This window comes from Megachile rotundata, chromosome 15 (assembly GCF_050947335.1).
Source record: "Megachile rotundata isolate GNS110a chromosome 15, iyMegRotu1, whole genome shotgun sequence".
Lineage (NCBI taxonomy): Eukaryota > Metazoa > Arthropoda > Insecta > Hymenoptera > Megachilidae > Megachile > Megachile rotundata.
The window spans coordinates 7,262,014-7,285,343 of record NC_134997.1 but is presented as its reverse complement, the minus strand read 5'-3'; the positions used below and the strand labels follow the sequence as shown (position 1 = coordinate 7,285,343).

At 34.9% G+C, this 23,330-nt stretch overlaps 1 protein-coding gene across 4 annotated transcripts; it reads left to right on the top strand.

Annotated features, from left to right (window-relative positions):
• Nucleotides 1-5,068: 5,068 nt before the first annotated feature.
• Clk (circadian locomoter output cycles kaput protein Clock) lies at nt 5,069-21,592 on the top strand. Of its 4 annotated transcripts, none has more exons than XM_012297302.2 (12): nt 5,069-5,087; nt 9,483-9,527; nt 9,613-9,761; nt 11,459-11,550; nt 12,148-12,352; nt 14,117-14,212; nt 14,300-14,375; nt 15,110-15,348; nt 15,408-15,649; nt 16,506-16,916; nt 17,094-17,267; nt 18,980-21,592. In XM_012297302.2, exons 2-12 carry the CDS (start codon nt 9,490-9,492, stop codon nt 19,382-19,384), a joined length of 2,127 nt encoding a protein of 708 aa, XP_012152692.2. In that variant the 5' UTR covers nt 5,069-5,087; nt 9,483-9,489; the 3' UTR covers nt 19,385-21,592. The 4 variants fall into 4 exon arrangements, with proteins under 4 accessions (XP_012152692.2, XP_076396053.1, XP_003708362.2 ...); XM_076539938.1 differs by lacking the exon at nt 5,069-5,087 and adding an exon at nt 6,322-6,632; XM_003708314.3 differs by lacking the exon at nt 5,069-5,087 and adding an exon at nt 6,577-6,884.
• Nucleotides 21,593-23,330: the final 1,738 nt, after the last annotated feature.

Below are 23,330 nucleotides of genomic sequence, written 5' to 3'. Positions count from 1 at the left end.
GAGGGCTGCGCGTGCCACCGGCGATTTGTGATATATTTAGTAAAAACAAATTTAAAAAGGAAAAAAGATGGTTGTTGTTCAAACTAAACGCGAAGAGAAAGAGGAGAGAGAAACGCCTAGCAGTTTTACACGATTAACACACACCAAATGGATTTGGTAACGCGACACGCCGGCTGCTGAGAGAAGCGACCACCATTGTTCCACGATGAGTATGAATCTTATAGGGCATTCCACGAATAGAGTACACTGTTTGAGCGATCGTTCGTCGACCGACATTTTGTTTCGCGGATGTAATATGCCCTGACACGTTCAGAATGTCATAAAAACAAGAGCTAACGCTGATGTATGATTTCTGAAATCAACAATTATGTGATCCGATATTTTCGGGTGTAGAGAACGCGATGAACGTGTTGGGGCAACGTGGTAGATTATTTTTGGTCTGTTTGAAGTGATCGAATGTTGGAAATTGTTACTTCGAAATTTTTTCTCTCTCTTTCTATAGTTGCAATCTTGAGGGTTGCAGATTTTGGTTTTGGAGCTGGAATATTATCGAATTTCAGAATTTTCTAAGTTCTTAAATTCGCAAATTCTACAATTCTTCGATTACTAAATTTTGCAAATTCTACAGTTTGCCGAATCTGAAATTTCCAAATTCTGAAATTTCCAAATTCTAAAATACCCTAATAACAAAATTCCCCAATTCCTAAATTTCCAAATTCTAAAATTCCCCAATTCCAAAATTTCCAAATTCTAAAATTCCCCAATTCCAAATTTCCAAATTCTAAAATTCCCCAATTCCAAATTTCCCCAATTCTAAAATTCCCCAATTTCAAAATTCCCCTATTCCAAAATTCCACAATTCCAAAATTCCCCTAGTCCAAAATTTGCCAATTCCAAAATTCCCCTATTCCAACATTCCCCAAATCCAAAATTCACTAATTCTTAATTTTCCAAATTCTAAAATCCCCCAATTCCTAATTTTCCAATTCCAAAATTCCCCAATTCCAAAATTCCCCAATTCCAAAATTCTCCAAATCCCACTTTTCCAAATCCTCAAATTCCACCCAAAATCCCCAAATTTTCAAAACCCCACAATCACAAAATTCCAAATCCCTTTCTCACGAAATATTACTAAACAATCTCCATTTTCCCTACTGTGCTCTCCACTGTACAAAATTACCGCAAACGTCAGAGAAACAATACGTACAAAAATTTCATCAATATTAACACAATTTCAACCTTATTTTACCTTATTTTAACTTCTATTTATGCAAGAAACTGCAGGAAATAATCGAATTTCAATCATAATCAAGTCCAAACTGTATATTAAAAAATATGAAGCAATAATGCGCCATTTTTATATCAATTTTAAGGACCTTTCACAGCAAAATACAGAAATTTCGTCGATCTTGTCTTTCTTGCATTAATAAAACAAAGACAGCAACAATTTCCTTGATACAAAATTTCGAAACGAAGCAATATTTTCCCTTACTTTCTTTTCCAAGATATTCTTTGTACAATAACGAAAATCCGTACAAAGTCTAATTTTGTTCTCTTTGAACTTCACAAAAAAATTTGTTGAGACCCAAATTGCAGAACGATGATTATATAAAAAATGTTGAAAATGAAGTCACGAGAAAATATTGCTTTTCTCTACCGAATTTGCTGTCTCGCAGGACAAACAAGGACGAAGTTTCTCACTTTCGTCGTCGAGGTCTCCGTTAATTTAAAAACTCAGGACGAAACCTGATAGAAACGAATCGATCGCTCTGTTTGCTTAACCCTTGATTCGCGAAACGAATTTTCTAACCGAGAGAGAGAGAGAGAGAGCGAGAATGTATGTTTGTACGGTGTCGAGACACGTAATAATTTTATACGACTCGAATCGCTTTCGAGTTCCCTTCGCTTCAACGATCACGTGAAAGTGTTCTCTCGGCAGCATCGAGCGGTCGCGGTTATAAACTAATTGTAAATTTTAGGTATTACCACGCGTATAATACAACAAAAACCGAGCGAGAGTGAGAGAGACCGTGAGAGAGAGAGCGTGAGAGAGTGAGAGAATGCGAGAGAATCGTGAGACAGAGAGCGAGAGGCGAGGCGTATTATCACGAGAGGAGAGGAAGAATAAGAAAAGTAACAAAACAAAAAAAAAAGTAATATGATAATACACATAACGACATACTATATTGTAATATTATTTTTCGAACATAGCAATGTAATGTAGATATATATAAATATAAATATAAATATAAATTAAGGTAGTCCAGAAGCGTTGGCGAGTCGAGTGGCGCGCGGTCTCAACACATATTTTTACCAAGCTTTTTCGAACAAATTAACCCCGAACGATTCCTAGACACGGGACTCGACGAAAGAGAAAATGGAGACGGTCACGTGGCCGCGCGCCACTTCCGCTTCCGCCTCGATTCTTTTAGTACGCGACCACGGATCGGTCGTCGAGACCGCAACGAAAAGATGGCGGATGGACGACCGAGCCCTCGGTCGAGTTTCAATTCGGTCGACACCGAGAAACGGAAGAGTTCTCCGTTTCTCGGCCTCGGCCCCAGGTCTGCGTATCCTAATTTTTCAATGTCCCCGCGAGGACAAAGGATCGAACAGAAGCGTGTACAGCGGGGGTGGTTGGTTTACTGTAACACGAATAAAAGGAACGTGAGAAAAAGCGAAGTCAGTTCCCGGATCCCGCTTCCTTTCACCATCCCTGATTTTTGTGATCGTCGCCCGTTTCTTCGACCTTGTAGCTGTAGCTCCCCCGAGTATGTCGGCGAGGTTATGAGCGAGCGTGACGACAGGATTTAAATCGACGATGCGTTCTTTTCTACGACACGATATTGCTCGAACGAAACGTGGTTTTTAATGTAATACTATTGTTAAGTTAAAAAAAAAACGATCACATCGAATGAACGGATGCGAGCTGGATCGTTTTCAATTGCCCTCTGTTTTCGTTCCTTTTGTTTCTTCGTTTGGTCCGAACCGTTTCGTTTCACCGCGCACTTGTTACATTCGTCGTTTTAGCGACGCGAATATTTATGCTGGCATGCAAAACTGTGGGTGAGGAATCAAGAACGAGAAGCTGGATATTATTCGATTTCCTGCGAGGCGTAAGCTGCTCGTTGCACGTTCTTTTTTTTGGGTTTCTGTTGTACGTTTACGTTCGGCCATTTTGCATTCTCGCGAGAGAACAGGAAAATGGACGGGATGGTTTTATTCGGACGAGATGTGTGAATAGATACGAGGATGAAACGATAATTGTCCCGATACGAGCAGCTTGTGCGTTGCTTCTAATAGGAAAGAGGAAATAATACAGATAAACTGTACGGACTAGGGGAAAAATTAACATTGTGATGTTTACTGATCAAATATGTCGAAAAACGAAAAAAAAAATGAAAGAAAAAAAAGGAAAAAAAGAGAAGGCCCACTGGTTGAGGCCTGACATTTCTGAATACACTATAAATAATAAATATTACGTAAAATTTACCTGTAGTTGTAAATGCTTTTATTCTACATCTTATTTTCAGGTGCAGTAGATTTAAGAGACAGTAAGTTACTTTTTCAGTTTTAGACAAGTTTTTTATTTTCTTTCTGGTGGTTTGTATCGTTGAGTGTTTAAGTAAGGAGGGTGTTGAATGAAATGTGTATTTTATTTTTGAACTATCAAATTTCCATATTGAGTCATCAAATTACCAAGTTTCAGGTTCCTATATTTCTGAGATTATAAAATTTCAAGTTTATTAAATTTTCAAATTTTTAATTTGACTACTCCTGAAATGTCTACATTTTTAAATTGATTTTTCCAACTTTTTAATTAAATAATTAGCAAATTATTGAATTTGCAAGTTCCCAGTTTCAAAATTTGCAAAATTTCCCAGTTTCCAAATTTCTAAACTTTCAAGTTTAAAAATTGCTAAATTTTCTCGTTTTTAATTTAAATTTGGCCAAATTAGCAAATTCTAAAACCTCTAAATTTGCAAATCTCTAGATCCTCAAATTTCTAAATTTTAAAATTATCAATTTTCAATATAAAATTTAAATAATTACCAAATTGTCAAAGATCAACATTTGCAAATTTCCAAAACCTTAAATTTCTAATTTTAGTATTGCTAGCTTTTCAAATTTTGTAAATTAGAAATTACTAAATTATTAAATTCTAGAATCCCTAAATTTACAAATTCTCAGAAATCTAAAAATTTTTAAATTGTCTAACAGTAATATGATAAAATAATATGTATCATAATATTTTAACAAAATTTTAGCAAAATTTAATATTTGCTAGTTTGAACAAAATATTTTGCTTCGACATTTTCTTTTATCATGAAAAATAAGCAAGGTACTTAAAATGGCCAAATTTCTTAACCACCATAATGTTTATTCGGTTGAAAAAAATATTATTCTTTGACATTTTCTTTTGTTATGAAAAATTAACAAAGTACTCAAAATGGCCAAATTCCTTAACCACTATAATATTTGTCTGTTTGAACAAAATATTTTCCTTTGATATTTTCTTTTATTATGAAAAATAAATAAGATATTCAAGATGACCACATTATGGACACCTTCCGAAGTGAAAGAAAATTTATTAATATCTCTTATACATTAAAAAAAGCAATTAAATTATTAATTCGTAATAATAATTGTATACTTAACATTGTATTCACGTGTCACCTACTTAAATATTTCTAGTACGTTATTTCTAATATTTCTATCGTTAAAAAGTAACAAATCTTTCTGACCAACAGTCAGTAAAACAGAAATGATAAATGCAATGCACTTTTAAACTTGATATAGTATATATATTCCCTACGTTTTATAGTTCTACTAGTTTCTTAATTTGTTTTGACCCTCGTGTGATAGTGTGATTGCTATTGGATAAACGTTGAAATAGTGCAAGATGATTGACCAATCAGCCATAATTCAGCGCATAAACAGAGTTCGCTGGCGTCATTGATAAGCCGCGACTGCGCGTTGCCGGAAAATTTTTAGCGTCTATAAGATACGTTTATGGAAAATTCCCTTGAAGTTGGCTGCGGATATCTCGTACGAAATGCGAAGCAATTTGTGCGAATTTAACGGAGGTAAGTTTTAATAAATAGTAATTTTGTATTATTTTCTTATGGACTTTGTATGTATGAACTTCGAAATGTTTGAAGATAGATGCTTTAAATAAAGTTTAAATATATTTAAGTTTCCGGATTCAATGATTTTTAAATTTTGTTAAATCATGAAATTTTCAAATCTTCAAGTTTTCTGACTTTATCCGATTTTTTAAATTTGTTAGTTCTATAATGTAAAAATTTCAAAATTTAATCAAGTATAGTTGCCAAGTTTTAAATATTAATATATTCAATTTTAAATGGCACAATTTAAAAATTTATAAATTTATGATTATTAAATCTCTAAAATTAAATTCTTAAATTTTCTTCTCTCTAAATTTGTCAAATTAAAATTTTCAAACTGATAAATTCAAGAATTAAAAAATTTTGAAATATCAAATCGTTTAATTTGATTATTTCCAAATTCGTCAAATAAAAATTTTCAAATAGATAAATTTGAAAATTTAACAATTTTCAAATTTGCAGTATCAAATATTTTAGTTTTCTTATTTTGAAATTTCTCACCTTGTAAATTAAAAATTTCTTAATTATTAATTTATAAAATTAAAAGGTTATAACCAATTTCTTTAATTTGTGCAATTACTTAGAGTAATTAAATTTTTTAGATTTCTCAAATTTCTCAAATTTTTTAGATTTCTCAAATTTCTTAAATTTCTTAAATTTCTTAAATTTCTTAAATTTCTCAAATTTCTTAAATTTCTTAAATTTCTCAAATTTCTCAAATTTCTTAAATTTCTTAAATTTCTCAAATTTCTCAAATTTCTCAAATTTCTCAAATTTCTTAAACTTTTCAAATTTCTTAAACTTTTCAAATTTCTCAAATTTCTCAAATTTCTTAAATTTCCTAAATTTCCTAAAATTTTAAATTTCTTAGTTTTCACAAATTTAAATATTTTCAAGTCTGAAGTTCCCCAATTCTCAATTTCCCAAATTTCTGAATTCTCAATTACCCAAATTCCCATACTCTAAAATTCTAAAATTCTAAAAGTCACAAGTTTTCAAATCCTTCAATTCCTAAATTCTCAATCTTCTGAATCCCTAAATTCCCAAATGTGCAAAATTTCCATGTTTCTAAAATTCAAAAAGTCTCTACCATCCAAATTAACAAAATAGTAAATTTCAAATCCTCCATCTCCCAAATTTCTAAAATTCCGTATTTAAAAATCCTCCACCTTCCAAATATCTAAAATTCCAAATTCAAAATTCCTTCCCCTTCCAAACATCTCAACTTCCCAACTCAGAAAGTCCCAACCTCCCAATTCCCAAAACTGCAGCCTCCAGAAAGGAGCCCACACCTATCCCCCATCTCACATTTTCCCTAAGGAAGGCAGGCTTGCTCCATCCGCACGTCGATAAACGTTTCGTACTGAGCGTCCGTGCTTCGAATCGGAGCATGCGTTCTAACGACCGTCGTTCGAACAGAAACAGAGCGATATACAGAGAGAGACAGCCATATGTATGCAACTTCAGACAGTGCAGCGGACCTTCCATCGCAAAGTCGCAAGAGTACGTAAGCATTGCACGTAACTGAACGAACTGGTAAGAAACGTTCGTCGAGAATTTCTATCGGTGAGGAAAAATGTGCCGGTGCTGTCCGGGTGTTGTTGCGTGTCCGACGAGAAATCACCAGAAATTACCAGGCTAGGACGAGGATCAGTCGATCCGACGACTGCATATCGACACCGTAATTGGTCCGACAACATAAGTACAAAGTTACATGGCGAGTTATTCGCGGGGACGTTCCTCCCGACAATCCGAGTGAGTGACACGCAATTATACTTTGATCCGGTGATATAACGCGATGCTTTTTGCCTTCGATCTGACTGCAACGCATGTTAGTGCTGTGGCTACCTAACGCATTCCTCCTGCAATGTGTCACTTTGCCATGTAATAGGATTTTTAGTTCCGCATGTTTGCCTACTAGCGTTGGTAAGTTGGTATAAGTGCATTTGAACGGTGGAGCGTTCACTCTTCCTATATGGCACTTGACCTGACGCTAATTTCGTTCGAGTGGAAATTGTAAATTTTGATAGTACAGTGTGATGCTTTGATGAGTAATTGGATTTTTACTTATTCTAGTTTTTTAGTAGAATTACCGACAAGTTGGTATAAGTGTATTTGAACGGTGGGACGTTCGCTCTTTCTATATGGCACTTGACCTGACGCTAATTTGGTTCGAGTGGGAAATTGTAAATGTTGGTAGTACAGTGTGATGCTTTGATGAGTAATTGGATTTTTACTTATTCTAGTTTTTTAGTAGAATTACCGACAAGTTGGTATAAGTGTATTTGGACGGTGGGACGTTCGCTCTTTCTATATGGCACTTGACCTGACGCTAATTGTTATTGTTCAAGTAGGAAATTGTAAATTTGATGTTACAATGTGAGGATTTGATGAATAAGTGAATTTTTAGTTCTTCTAATTTTTTCCCAACGTTGGTACAAGTGTATTTGAACGGTGGAACGTTCACCCTCCCTATATGGCATTTAATTTGTCCCTGTTCGTGTAGAAAATTGTAAATTTGATATTACAACGTGACGATTTGATGAATGAGTGAATTTTTATTTCTTCTGGTCTTTCACTAACGTTACCGATACATTGGTGCAAATGTATTTATTTGCGCGATGAAGCGTTGACTCTCTTTATATGGCCTTCATCTCCTTAGTTTTACTTCTCCTCATCAAAGATTGTTTACGAATCTATCCTTACAAGATGTGTCAGTTTCCTAAATAATTAGATTTTTATTTCAAGTTTTGCTAACGTTTCTAATACACCAATGTAATCATAATTGGCAATATAACGCATTGTTGACACTTCCTACATGGTATCTACGATCTATCTCTAATTTTGAATATTCAAATAAAAAATTGTTTATAAATTTGATGTCACAGTGTGTAGTTTTGCTAAATAAGTGGATTTTTATTTCAAGATTAGTGATATTTCTGATACGTCGCTGTAATTGTATTTAGGCGATATAGCCCGTTGTTGACATTTTCTATATAGCCGCTATGATTTGTTACTATTATTAGTTGCCTGAACAGGAAATTATTTGCAAATTTAATATTGTAAGGTGGGCATTTATTAAATAGAGAAGGTTTTTGTGTTATAGTTCTGGGTTATGTTGTCGCCATGTTATGTTTTCTTTTGAGCCGTTGTTGATCTGGCACCTCGCGTCTTCGTTCAAATGTTTGATTGCGAAAGCTGGAGAGTTTTTAGGTATTTGAGAGTAAGGATAATGTAGATGTACTTTTGGATTATTTTTATTTAAAAAATTTTCAACTTTGTTGTAGGATAAGAGGTTAAGTTTCAGTTGATTTGATGTAGTAGGTGTAAGAATTTTGTAATTTGGTGATTTGATAGTTTTGTAATTTTCTAATGTGGTAATTTTGTAATTTTGCAATTTTGTAATTTTGTAATTGTCTACTTTGATAACTTCATAATTTGACAACCAACAATTTTTAATAATCTCAAAAATTAAAACTTGAGAAATTTGGAAATATAAAAATTTGCAACACATGAATACAGAAACTTGATATTTTTCAAATTTTAAATACAGAAATTTAATCATTCGTAAATTTGATAAATCTTAATTTTGATAATTTCTTGTTAATTTATAAGATAATTTACTAAATCAATTATATAAATATATATCGTGTTTGGATACTATTATCCAACCAATATTGATTTTAAGCCTGTTACCCAATACGCGGTTCCTTAGTATGATCCGGTTACAACGCGAGTGTCTTTGCTCATGGGGCAAGAAAATGTATTTCTTTTGCTTCCCCTAATAATATCTGTTTTCTAATAAACAGAGAAGCTTGGAATCATTATTTTTTTAGTTGTAAACTATGTAAAAATTTGTTTAAGTTTCAAAAGTTACCCTGAACTTTTATTTTTTTGGTGCCAGATAAATTTTCACTTTTCAAAGATATATTAAAAATTATATAATTCAACTTTTTGGGGAGTACTGGAAATGTCATAAATTTCTACAAATTTTGTGTACGATAAGTTTTATAAATTATCAGAAATTCGTACAAGTTTTATAAATTATAAAATTTATCGAATTTATTAATTTCATAAATTTAAATGCTAACATCAAACATAAATACTTAAATACGTATTTCAGAATTTAGAATCTTAACTTAATTTAGACTTAAATATTAATGTCAAAAATAAATATTTGAAGAAATACATCTATTGATATCAAATACAGATTTACCACTAAACTTATTTAAGAATAAAATTATATATAGAATTAAATTATTAAACGAATCCCCTAAATGTTCATTCATCCTCGACAATACCACTTCTATCTTCTGTCTACATTAATTAACTCCTTAATTAAATTCCTTTCAGTGACACGATGGACGATGACGTTGACGATAAGGATGACACAAAACGGTGAGCCATAATTTTTCAATTAAAAAAAAAGAAAACTTTGAAAATCGTTACATCCACATCTACTATTAAATAATCTTTCCACCAGGAAATCACGTAATTTAAGCGAAAAAAAACGTCGTGATCAGTTCAACATGCTCGTTAACGAGCTAGGAAGCATGGTGAGTTCGAACACACGGAAAATGGACAAATCTACCGTGTTGAAGTCGACGATCTCGTTTCTGAAGAATCACAATGGTGAGTCATTTAAGAATTATATACTAAAAATTATTTCTATTTTTGTTTTATTAACTTTTTGTATTAGGTAATATTTTTAGTGTTGTCAGTTTCCTTTAACACTTTTTACTTACAAATTTTACAATTCTACAATTTCATAACTCTACATTTTCACAATTCTATGAATTCAGAATTCTGCAATTTCAGTATTCGACAATTCTGAAACTCTAAAGTACTATAATTTTACCATTCTAAACCTCCAAAACGGTAAAACTTTATAACAATTCCTCAATTCCACATTCTACAACTCTACAATTTCACAAATCTAGAATTCCACAATTCCACAATTTCACATTCCACAACTCTACAATTTCACAAATCTAGAATTCCACAATTCCGCAATTCCACATTCTACAATTCTACAATTTCACAAATCTAGAATTCCACAATTCCGCAATTTCACGTTCCACAACTCTACAATTTCACAAATCTAGAATTCTACAATTTCACAAATCTAGAATTCTACATTTCCACAATTCCGCAATTCCGCAATTCCACAAATCCACAATTCCGCAATTCTACAATTCCATAATTCCACCATTCCCCAATTCCACAATTCCGCAATTCCACAATTCCACAAATCCACAATTCCATAATTCCACCATTCCCCAATTCCACAATTTTAGTTGAATTGTTGAATTTTAGTTACAAATTTTACCTCAATTGTATTTTACTTACAAATTTTATTTGAATTATTGAATTTTACTCACAAATTTTACTTGAATTGTTGTATTTTAGTTACAAATTTTACTCGAATAACTTGAATTCTTTTGAGGTTTCTACTTTATTATTTATTCCACTATTGTATGTTCCACTATATTTAGACATCAATATGTAGTACTACAGATTTAATTAAAAAATATTTCGTTGTATTGTAACTAAAAATATTTTTAGTGCATGATTACAAGTAACTTTTCAAGTAAAATCTATTCAAAAGGAATCTGTAAAAGAATAGTTCTATTAAAAACTAATATATCAGGATGCACGCGTTGCCCGCCATTTTTCTTAACTGCCTGCCGTTCTTTCGCGACTCTCACTCTTGACTCACAGCTCTAATTTGAAAAACGTTACTCAAATTTATAATACTCCTTAATTTGAAATTGAAGTTTAACTAAAATTTGTATAGACAAGAATCACTGAATATAGAATACTCAAATTTTAATTTTCTTTGTTTATTTTATTATAGCTTAGTTTTAACTGACGCATCTGACAAATAAATTGTACGACAAGGGTTTCGTTCGAATTCTTAGTTCGTAGAATATTTTTCAATTAAAGTCTTAGTTAGTTATTTAAAGTTATATTAATGTATTAAAATTGACATCTCTATTATTTCTAAAATTGTACATAATTTAAAAAATTTAATTTTAATGAACATTAAAGGCTACGAAGTATATCAAATATTATGAAGTGACTAAAATTGATATTAATGTAGTAAAATTGACACATTTCTATTATTTTTAAAATTGTACATAATTTAAAAAATTTCATTTTAATGAACATTAAAGACTATGAAGTTTATTAAACATTATGAAGTAAGTAAAATTGAAGCTAGTCCTGAATTCGTTTCATACTCCTAATAATTAATTAAATAATGGTCTCAGGAATCTATTCAAAGTAATATTTAATAAAAAAATAACGAAACAATTTCTTTGTTACAGAAATAGCAGTAAGATCCAGGGTTCACGAAATTCAGGAAGATTGGAAACCGTCGTTTCTTTCGAACGAAGAATTCACGCATCTGATATTAGAGGTACGAGAGTCTTGTTGTGCTTAATCGTCGAATCTAAAACAATATCACTGCTGACTCGATGTTTCAGATCGTTTTTCTTCTTCAGAAAATTAAGAACGAACACTGATATCGTTTAATTATGGCATTTCGAAATTTGCTTAAAAAATAATTTAACTCCTCACTTTTATTTGCATTATTAATATAATTGTCTGCATTATTCGAAAAATAATTGCAAATTTTTCTTTTTCAAAATTCTATTTTTCAAACTTTTTCAATTTACAATTTCTCTGAAAACTTTGCTGTGCATTTTTGTTTTTAAAATCGTGCAAAGATAATCATAAGTCACTCACTACAAATTAGTGTATCTTAAAATGAATCAATTTCATCAAACTTTAATTTTATCTTAATTTTAATCTGGTGCTAGTAAATCTACTAAATTATTTATTAAATCAGCAGAAATATCGACCACATTTAAGTAGTGGATTATCTACAAAATTATTTATTAACGTTATCGCTGAAATAAAACGATATCCAAGTTCGATTAGTAGCATGAATGTAAATGTTTCGTCGACTGATGTTGTTACTGATAAAAACACGAGCGACATTTCCTCAATATAGGCTCTGGACGGTTTTATAATGGTATTTTCTTCAAGCGGGCGCATTTATTACGTGTCCGAAAGCGTTACATCTCTGCTCGGCTATCTCCCAAACGAGTTAGAGAACACAACAATCTATGATATTACGTATCAAGAGGACCAATCATCGTTATACAACGTATTACTGAATCCTGTCAACACGAGGGATCGGCGGAATATTAAGAAAGGTAAATATTCACCCTCCGTTGCACCCTTCAACAGCAGATCTACTGTGCACACGTGAACTTATATTCGCTGTACAGTCGAGTATGTGATATAGTTGGGTCGTAAAATGATTAATGAGATTAATAAGATTGTGAATTGATAGTAGGGTGAAATAGGAATTTAGAGCAGGGAAGTTTTTGGAATTTTTGATAGGTTACTCTTTTTGGAATTCCGTAGGTATTTTAGATAGTTGAGGTATTCTATTAATTTCTAGTTGCTAGAAATTTTCTGGATATTTCGTAGATTTAGATGGAGAGGACAATTTTGTGTCCACTGAAAGGACAATTTTGAGAATTTTAAGATCTTGACGTTGATCAAATTGGAAGGTACTGCTTATATAAAGGTGAAGTTTATGAAAATTTTATATTTCAAAATTTGGAGGTGATTAAGTTATCAAATTGGAAAACTAATATTCTAAAAGAATTTAATTTTAAAATTCTACGATTGTAAAATAGTCTAATTCCGCTACTTCATAATTCTACGATTTCACTGTTCTACAATTTCGCAATTCTACGAATTCAGAGTTCTACAATTTTGAAACTGTAAAACACTAGAACTCTACAATTCTAAAACTCCAAAATGTAAAACTTTACAACATCACAATTTTACAAATACACATTCCATAATTCTACAATTTCACAAATCTACAATTCCACAGTTCTACAATTCAACAGTTTCGCAATTCCACAATTACTCAATTCCTCAATTCCTCAATTCCTCAATTCCTCAATTCCACAATTCCACAATTCTACAATTCTACAACTCCACAATTCAACATTCCACAATTCTACAACTTCACAAATCTAGAATATTACAATTCAACAATTCCACATTTCCGGAACTCCACAATTCTACAATTCCACAATGCCACAATTCCACATTCCACAATTCTACAATTCCACAATTCCACAATTCCACAATTCCACAATTCTACAATTTTACAAATCTACAATTCCACAGTTCTACAATTCAACAGTTTCGCAATTCCATAATTACTCAATTCCTCAATTCTACAATTGTACAACTTCACAAATCTAGAATTCTACAATTCCACAATTCAACAATTCCACAATTCCACATTTCCGCAACTCCACAATTCTACAATTCGACTATTACATTATTGCACTATTCCACAATTCAACAATTCTATAACTCCACAATTCCACAATTAAACATTCCACAATTCTAGAATTCTACAATTCCGCAATTCTACAATTCCACAGTTCCACAATTCCGCAATTCCACAATTCTATAGTTCCACAATTCCATGAATCTACGTTTCTATAATTCTACAATTCCACAACTCTACAAGTCTAAAAGTCTACAATTCCGAAGTAAAAAAATCCTGAAATCCTAAAGAAATGGAAATTCTATTAAGTTGTATTCTATTGAAATTTGATCTGAAATTCTAAAATCACAAAGTTCCAAATTTAAAAAAATCCCAGAATAGCCCGGAACCTAAAATGCCCCACGTGAAAATTCTCTATATCTTCCTTAGAATCTTATAATATCCCAAAATTCGGCATAAAAACACGTAAACAAAAAAATCCCACTGTTACACGTTTAACTAATTTGTGTTAGTTATAAAAGTCTAATATAAAAATTTTATTTGTTCAATTTATCTTCATTTATTCTTAGTTCTTATTTATTGTACTCACATATATGATATACTCGACAATATGTCACACGTCTACAATTACATTTATAATTAATAATTTGATTCGCAGAGGACCAAATATCCTTCTCGTGTCATATCAAGAGGGGCGGCCTAAATATCCAGGACAACCCGGTATACGAGCTTGTACAATTTGTTGGGTACTTTCGTGCGTAATTGACGATATTCCGTTTCGCATTTCTTCGTACATCGACAATAAATAACATAGGTACATTGTTTTTTATTTCGTTTACAGGTTCCGATGTCGACACGGAGGTAGACAATTTATTACCGAACACGAAGTTCGGTAATACCACTGGAATTGATACAAAGTAATTACATTGCAAATTAAAACAAAGTCGGCCATTTAATATGCAACAGCCTTACATTGGGTTTAATACCAGAACAAATTCTCCGTTGTCTTTTAATTAATTTATTAATTCGTTCTTAATGTGAGACGAAATGTTCTTACTGTTTGCATAAGAGTAAAAGTCTTAGTGTAATGGGTAATTATGAATCACGATTAAAATACTTTTCTTTGTTATTGATAATTGTAGAAATAATTTATATAGTTTAGTTGGAAAGGTTAGGTCAAATGTTACATTTGCGATTTATATTTTTGGTGGAAAATTATTGTTGGATTATTTATTTATAATTGTGTTCGCTTTTTAAATAATTGTGAGTTTTTATTTGTATATATTTTATTACTTAACAGATTATGTTAACAATAATTTTTAAATAATAAATTGGCTGTAGCAGAAGCGTTTTAATTTCATGATCTAAAGGCCCAGAGTTCAAATCTTTTTAATTCTTTTTTATTTTTTTTTTTAGATTTTTTAAATATAGATTAAATATCACCTTTCAATAATATTTAACATTATATGTAAAGATATTTAACTTTGCAATACATCCTACAAAATGGTAACCACATTCAGACATCCACCAAATGTCGTAACGTTTCATCAGAGTGACAGCAAAAATAACATCTGATCTTAAACACGCAGATACCGTATCATAGCACCTCCTACTATATCGCATTGCAGTGAACCCGCTTGTCTTGTCTTAGATTAGTTTTCGTGGGTACAGGACGTCTCCAAACGCCACAGCTGATCCGCGAGTTGTCCGTGATGGACAACACAAAGTCAGAGTTCACATCTCGACACAGTCTCGAGTGGAAATTTTTATTTCTGGACCATCGAGCACCACCCATCATCGGTTACCTTCCGTTCGAGGTTCTGGGCACGTCCGGATACGATTACTATCACGTGGACGATTTGGACAAGGTTGTCATGTGTCACGAATCGCGTGAGTATCAAAAATGAAGTGTCTGAGAAAGACAGAGACGATGAAGAATTTATTTACAGTTATGCAAAAGGGCGAAGGAACTTCCTGCTACTACAGGTTTCTCACGAAAGGCCAGCAATGGATATGGCTGCAAACTAGGTTTTACATAACCTATAATCAGTGGAACTCGAAACCGGAGTTCATTGTCTGCACGCACTATGTTGTTAGCTATATTGACGTTATTAAGGAACTAAGGAAGGAGTCGGAGAACTTCAATAAGGAACATAGTCAGGATGTTCTTATTCCTGTGAAGCAGCAGCAGGTGAAGCTATTTTGATGTTATGTGACGGCAATATATCGGGAGTGTGTTACTTTTAGTATGGTTGCTGTGTGTTTGCTTTATTTGTGGACTTTTTGAGGGGTTGTTTAGCGTCTCCACATCCTAGTACCTCCACATCTTAGTACCTCCACATCCTAGTACCTCCACATCCAAGTACCACATCTTAGTACCTCCTCATTCAATAACCACATCCTAGTACCTTCACATCCTAGTACTTCCACATCCTAGCACCTCCACATCCTAGTACCTCCACATCCAATGACTACATCCAATGACCACATCTAGTACCTCCAATGACCACATCCTAATATATTCACATCCAATGACCACATCTAGTACCTCCACATCCAATGGCCACATCTAATACCTTCACATCCTAGTACCTCCACATCCTAGTACCTCCACGTCCAAGTACCACATCTTAGTACCTCCTCATTCAATAACCACATCCTAGTACCTTCACATCCTAATGCTTCCACATCCTAGCACCTCCACATCCTAGTACCTCCACATCCAATGACTACATCCAATGATCACATCTAGTACCTCCATATCCAATGACCACATCCTAATACATTCACATCCAATGACCACATCTAGTACCTCCACATCCAATAGCCACATCTAATACCTCCACATCCAATGACCACATCCTAGTACCTCCATAACCACCTACGCATCACCTGACACTACTCAATCACCTCCAACTGCTTCACATCACAGTTCATAGCTCCCAACTTCATATCTGCACCTCTGAGCAATCAACTAATCAGACCAGACCAACTAACCAGACCAACTAATTAGACCAACTAACCAGAGCTAACATTTCTACTTCCAGGTGACGACTTCTTGTCCAGTTTCGCCAACGCAGTGGCCCAAATCCTCCAGAACGCCGAAATCTGTATCTTCCAACACCAGATCACGGCACCACGTCGAAAGTTCCGACAGTTCCTCCGTGTCAGCTTCCCTACGAAGCTCTCCACATTCGCAGATCATACACATTTCAAGGTCGAAGGGTACTTCTGCGAACAGCTCGATCACGAACAAGAGTCACATAGCCACGATAGATAATAGACAACAACAGCAACCGCAACAGGCGCAGCATCAACAACCACTGTTGGATGTTGATCAAGGTTGCATTAATTTTATGGAACAAACACAGTATGCGACTGTTAATCTGCAACCTGTTGTCAGTACTGCTTTTGCGGCACCGCCTACACCGATTATTTCTACGTTGGCAACTCCTGAGGTAATGTTACCTAGAGATAATAAGCCATGAATTGACCCAAAGTAAAAGAAACTCTGAAAATAAATAATGAAAATAAAATTTATAAAAATGAAACAAATAAAGATTCAAAATTTAAAGATTTTGATACTTGGATTTTGTTAAGTTTGAATTGGGGAGTGTATGTATATATGTTTGTAGATGTTACATCCACAAGGAATGGTGATGACACCTGCCCAGAATCAGATACAAGATGAACTGCAGCGTAAACATGAAGAGTTGCAGCAGTTGATCGTGCATCAACAAGAAGAGCTTAGAAGGGTGTCGGAACAATTATTTATAGCTAGATACGGAATTCTATCCCCATTACTCAATGTAAGTATATTAATTTCTGAAGTACTCGAGATTAGAGACATTTTAAATTACATCAAAACTGAACAAGATTTCGACAAAATTGTTTATTCTTGAAAATTTAAGGTACTACCAATTTTGGTACCTTTAAAATGTTTTGATAGTTCGCAGTTATAGTTCTTTGATTGTTATACAAAAATTATGTAGCATACATTATCAATTTTTATGGGCGCAAACCGATTTTTGAAAATAGGTATTATTATTTATCGAAATCTTGAGTACTGACTTTGAAGACTAAAATTTTGTCAAGGTCCCAGAATTTGAAGAATTCAAAATTGTTTCATAATTCCAAGTGTAAATATTAGGTAATGAGAGATCTGATAAAACCCCAACGTCCCAACGTTCCAACAACGCCTCAAGGTTCCATAGTCCCAACGTTCCAAAAAGGACTGAAGGTTCCATAGTCCCAACGCTCCAACAACGCCTCAAGGTTCCATACTCCCAAGGTCCCATACTCCCAAGGTTCCATACTCCCAAGGTCCCATAGTCCCAACGTCCCATACTCCCAAGGTCCCATACTCCCAAGATCCCATACTTCCAAGGTCCCATACTCCCAACGTCCCATACTCCCAAGATCCCATACTTCCAAGGTCCCATACTCTCAAGGCCCCATACTCCCAAGATCCCATACTTCCAAGGTCCCATACTCTCAAGGTCCCATACTCCCAACGTCCCATACTCTCAAGATCCCATACTTCCAAGGTCCCATACTCCCAACGTCCCATACTTCCAAGGTCCCATACTCTCATGGTCCCATACTTCCAAGGTCCCATACTCTCAAGGTCCCATACTCCCAAGATCTCATAGTCCCAACGTCCCACACTCCCAAGGTCCCATACTCCCAAGATTCCATACTTCCAAGATCCCATGCTCCCAACGTCCCATACTCCCAAGATCCCATACTTCCAAGGTCCTATACTCCCAACGTCCCATACTCCCAAGATCCCATACTTCCAAGGTCCCATACTCTCAAGGTCCCATATTCCCAAAATCCCATACTCCCAAGATCCCATACTTCCAAGGTCCCATACTCTCAAGGTCCCATACTCCCAAGATTTCATAGTCCCAACGTCCCATACTCCCAAGGTCCCATACTCCCAAGGCCCCATACTCCCAACGTCCCATAGTCCCAATATCCAATACTCCTAACGTCCCATACTTCCAACGTCCCATACTTCCAACGTCCCATACTCCCAACGTCCCATACTCCCAACATCCCATACTCCCAACGTCCCATAGTCCCAATATCCAATACTCCTAACGTCCCATAGTCCCAATATCCAATATTCGTAACGTCCCATAGTCCCAATATCCTTTACTCCGATCGTCCCATACTCCCAACGTCCCATACTCCCAACGTCCCATGCTCTCAACGTCCCATACTCCCAACGTCCCATAGTCCCAATATCCAATACTCCTAACGTTCCAACAACGTCCTAACATCTCAGCAGCCATGCATCGTCTCAACATCCGAATATCCCATAGTCCCAACAAGGTCTCAACCCCCCATAGTCCGAATGTTCTAAAATCCCAACATTCCATACTCCTAAAACTACAAAATGCCAAAAGTCCAAGATCCTGAAATCCCAAAATTGCAAAATCGTCTGTCCACACCACTTGACCCAAACATCCAAACCAAAATGGCGGTCACATCTCAATCGCTTCTTCAATTACAGGCAAGCATGCCATACAACGCAACGAACGCGTGCCAGCAGATGAACCGCTGCAACACGAACAATTCCAACGTGCAGTTACCCACATCGAACAGCGTGCAAGGTGTGAACGTCCTTCCTCTGCCAATCACCGTGCCAGTGCCAATAGTGCCTACGGAATTGTTCTCTCATCCGTTGACGGTGAGTTCTGTGCCAACTGTTCCTGCCACCATTCAAGGCAACGTCGCCACGATGATACAACCGCAGCAGCTACAACCTCAAACTCAACAACCTCAGCAACAAGCATCGACGCAGCCGAACAACAATGCTCCGGAGCTCGTGCCTTTTCAGATCTGTCCACATCAAGCGGATATATTGTACAACGACATGGAAACGCCAGCGAATCAACAGCGATCGTCGCAGAATTGAGAACCGTTTGACTGAGAGGTTATGTAAAAATTGGGCCCAAATGAACGCGTTACGATGACCGATGTTGAACGATGTTACGATGACCAATTTTGTAAGGAATGTAGGTTAGAACTTCGATGAGACGAATTGGTATTTTCGATTAGAATTGGGTTTTGAAGTTCAGAATGGCGGTCTTCCGATGTGAATGTCTTTGAGATTTTGCGATTGTTCAACTTATCGAATCTTTTGTACATTTTTCATTTAGTTTGTACGTTAAGATCAATTTTTGTAATGTATAAGTTTCGGATGTCATAGTTGAAAATGTTACATTTTTATGACATCGATTTATAGCGAATCTGTTAGAATCTGATAGTACATTGTTTACAAAAATGTTTATAGACAAACGTTTATAAAAAATTTTGTTTTTGAAGGGAGAAATAACAGTTTGAAGAGATACTGTCGCCAGTGATTCTCAACTTCTGAGGTCAAAATTGTGTAACTGAAAAATGTCGTGGTTCTATTGTATAGTGATATTTAAGGAACTAAAAGTAATCCCGATTTTGTATTACAAAACCTTTCCTGCCGTTTGTTCAGACAAACCTTTGTACAAACATATTGTATGGACCATAATTGAACATAACACAAAATATGTGGAGAGAATGGACAGAATAATGGGAACACTATTCGTAGTTCTTTCTTTTAATTTGTTAAATTGATAAAGATATTGATGTTTTGTAACAAATTACATTTTCCAAATTTTATAGAAAGTACACTTTTCATAATGTTTAGAGTTTCTGTTATTTCGTCTGTTTTCTGTATTTGTATTATGGTGTCTTGTTATATGGCCCTTTTGTATATGGCTTACAATTTGTGGGGTTTAGGTTCATGTGTCGTTGGATAGGAATATTCCTTGATCTTTGGATATGTATGTGCTTAGATCCTTGTATTCATTCCTATTTCCCTAGATTATTGTATTTATAGATCCTGTAGTGTATCACTATATCCCTAGATATCTAGGTCCCTAGATCCTCAGAACACCAAATATTTCCAAATTCCTATATGTGGAAGTCCCTATCTTCCTAAATTGTATCTCGAAATCCCTATGTCCTGACATTCTTTTATTTCAAAATGTCTATGCATCGAAATCCCTATACTGAGAAATCCCTATATTTAGAAATTTCTACATGGTGGAATTCCTGCGTTCCGAAATTCTTTTATTGTGAAATATTTGTGTCATCAAATTTCTATATCTTGAAATTTTTATATCCTAAAATCCCTATATCCCGAAATTCCTAGATTTCGAAGTCTATATATGTTGAAATCCCTAAATTTTAAAATTAATTTATGTAAAAATTCCCATGTTCTGAAATCGCAATGTTTCGAAATTCCTATATACCGAAATCCCTAGATCCCGAAATCCCCAGATCCCGAAATCCCCAGATCCCGAAATCCCCAGATCCCGAAATCCCCAGATCCCGAAATCCCCAGATCCCGAAATCCCCAGATCCCGAAATCCCCAGATCCCGAAATCCCTATATTCTAAAATTAATTTATGCCAAAATTCCCATGTTCTGAAATCCCAAAATTTCTAAATTCTTATATCTTAAAATTTCTATATTCTGAAATTCCTATAACCCAAAATCCCTACACTCCGAAATCCCTATGATCCAAAATCCCTATATAACTCTCATCCATTAGCTTTCACATCTAAACCCATCTAAACTCTCAAACCATCTTCCCCCTCCAATAACTATCCACAAATATATGAACCATGGCTGCACCACCTACGGCCATATAGCGAGACCGCTCTAACAACACCACTGTATAAAAGCGTACGAAAACGAACAATAACATCATTATGTGTATATGTATATATTATCCACGAAACTGGTGTTTATCCGTGAAAGTACGAGAGGAAAACAAGAGGAGAATAGTATTTTTTAATTTATTCATGAGAGTACAAAGAATCTTGAATATCAGAAACTGTATGTTCCATGTATTAGGGACAATAATGTATCGTTTGATTTTACGACGTTTCATCGCGGGAAGTACGGAAACAGGGTATATTCACAAATCTATATATTCTATACATATGTATATTAATATATTTTGTTGTAAACGTGTGACGATAGGTTTCCGAGCGCACGTGTACCCGTGGATGTCAGATCAAAATTCGTATATTTTATAATTGTTACGTTCAATATACATATATATACATTCCAAGTAAAATTGTGTGGAAGTTCATTCGTTATGTGGGGTACGTTCAAATTTCGCGGTAATATTCTAGGGCAAACATGGCGATCCTGGGGAATATGGCAGGGATATTCAATTAGGTTAAAACATTCCAAAATTAATTATTCTTGCTCTCCCATGTAATTTGAGACATGTTGAAGGTGATTGAGCTAATAAAATTAATATTAATTGAGTTTTTACGAAAATTGAATAGGTAGCGCCATCTCTCCGCCAAACAGGGTGAAGTACACACTTCTGAAACTGTAATTTAATTAGTTATCGGTTTTTTCCGCTAGATGGCGGTACACAAATGTGGTGATCTTCGGAGTCGTTGAAGAAGAGTTCTATTTTCAAGCCGTTAATAAAGCAGAACTTTATTTGTACTTGATATTCAATTTTATTTATGTTCAATTGTATTTTAAAATGCAAAACGTTCGTTATTCATTCCTTGATCATATCTGAATTCAAAAGCACATATTTAAATTCAATCCAAAATTAATTTCAATAAATCAGTTATTTCTGAAATGTTATTGCTTATTGACTATTTAAAATATAGCAAAACAAAGTCTGTAGCAGTGTTGGGCAGTCGTGAGATTTTATCTCACGCGAGAGCTTTATGCGCATGCGTCAGCTGACGTCATAGCTTTCTGTCAATGCCGTACCTAGCCGGTACACGCAGTGGTGACTGATGAGGACACCTTAACGATCCTACATAATTTTTCAAAAATTCTTATAATTGCACTGTAAACTATGAATGTATAGGTAGGGTTAGATTACATTAGGCCGGTTAGGTTAGTTATATATATGACTGTATAAAACTATACAACTATATATACAATATTATAAGTAAAATTACAATCGTAGCTCTTAAATTCTAAATTCTAATTCTCAATTAAATTCTAATCGTAGCTCTTAGCTCGGTATAGTTCTCTGAAGATTTTTTAAAGCCTCCAGAGAACTATACCAATTACCAGGTCACACCACGTGGAGGTGGCTACGATAGCGACCCACCCTAACTCCAAATCCCTTCCTCCCTCCAAATGCAACCTCATTTATCAGAAGGATAAATGAGTTCTGACTCTACTTAGCTCATAGGCTCGCATATACAAGTTCTTTGCCACAATCCAGTAAAGAACTTGTATCACGCACACACACACATACATTAACTTAATATTATTCGCGTAGGATCCCACGCATACGCTTAACTTATTCTAAACGCCGCACGATACCTCTCATTCTAAGATTGCACTCAAATAATCTATGACGAATTCAAAAAGCAAAGGGAAGAAAGTTAGAAGAACTTTCTACTAAAAGAAAAGAAAGTTAGAAGAACTTTCTGTCAAAAAAGGGGAACTGTATTTTTCGCCAAGTGAACCTTGCTTTCCATGGGTCAAAGGGTAGCCCATAGTGGCTTACGTGAACCACGACGGCAAAGATGAACCGAAGATACCTCTGGCAAGAACGAGTGATACACCCCAGTTGGCGGAGGGTTCCCATTTCCCCCAGCGCTTTCGCGTCTAACCACAGAGAGGATACCCAGACCGTGATGCCCCTTGGCAGAATGGCGGCGGGTCGGGGAGGCACATCAGAGTATGAGAGGTGCCAACCCCGATCCGCCCCGCCGGGCAAAGAATATCACTCGCGCTACACCGGCACTTGCAGCTCACCTCTACCGCGTGTTCACAGCGCTGTGAACCCCCCATGATCCACTTGGGCGCAGAACGATTGACAAAAA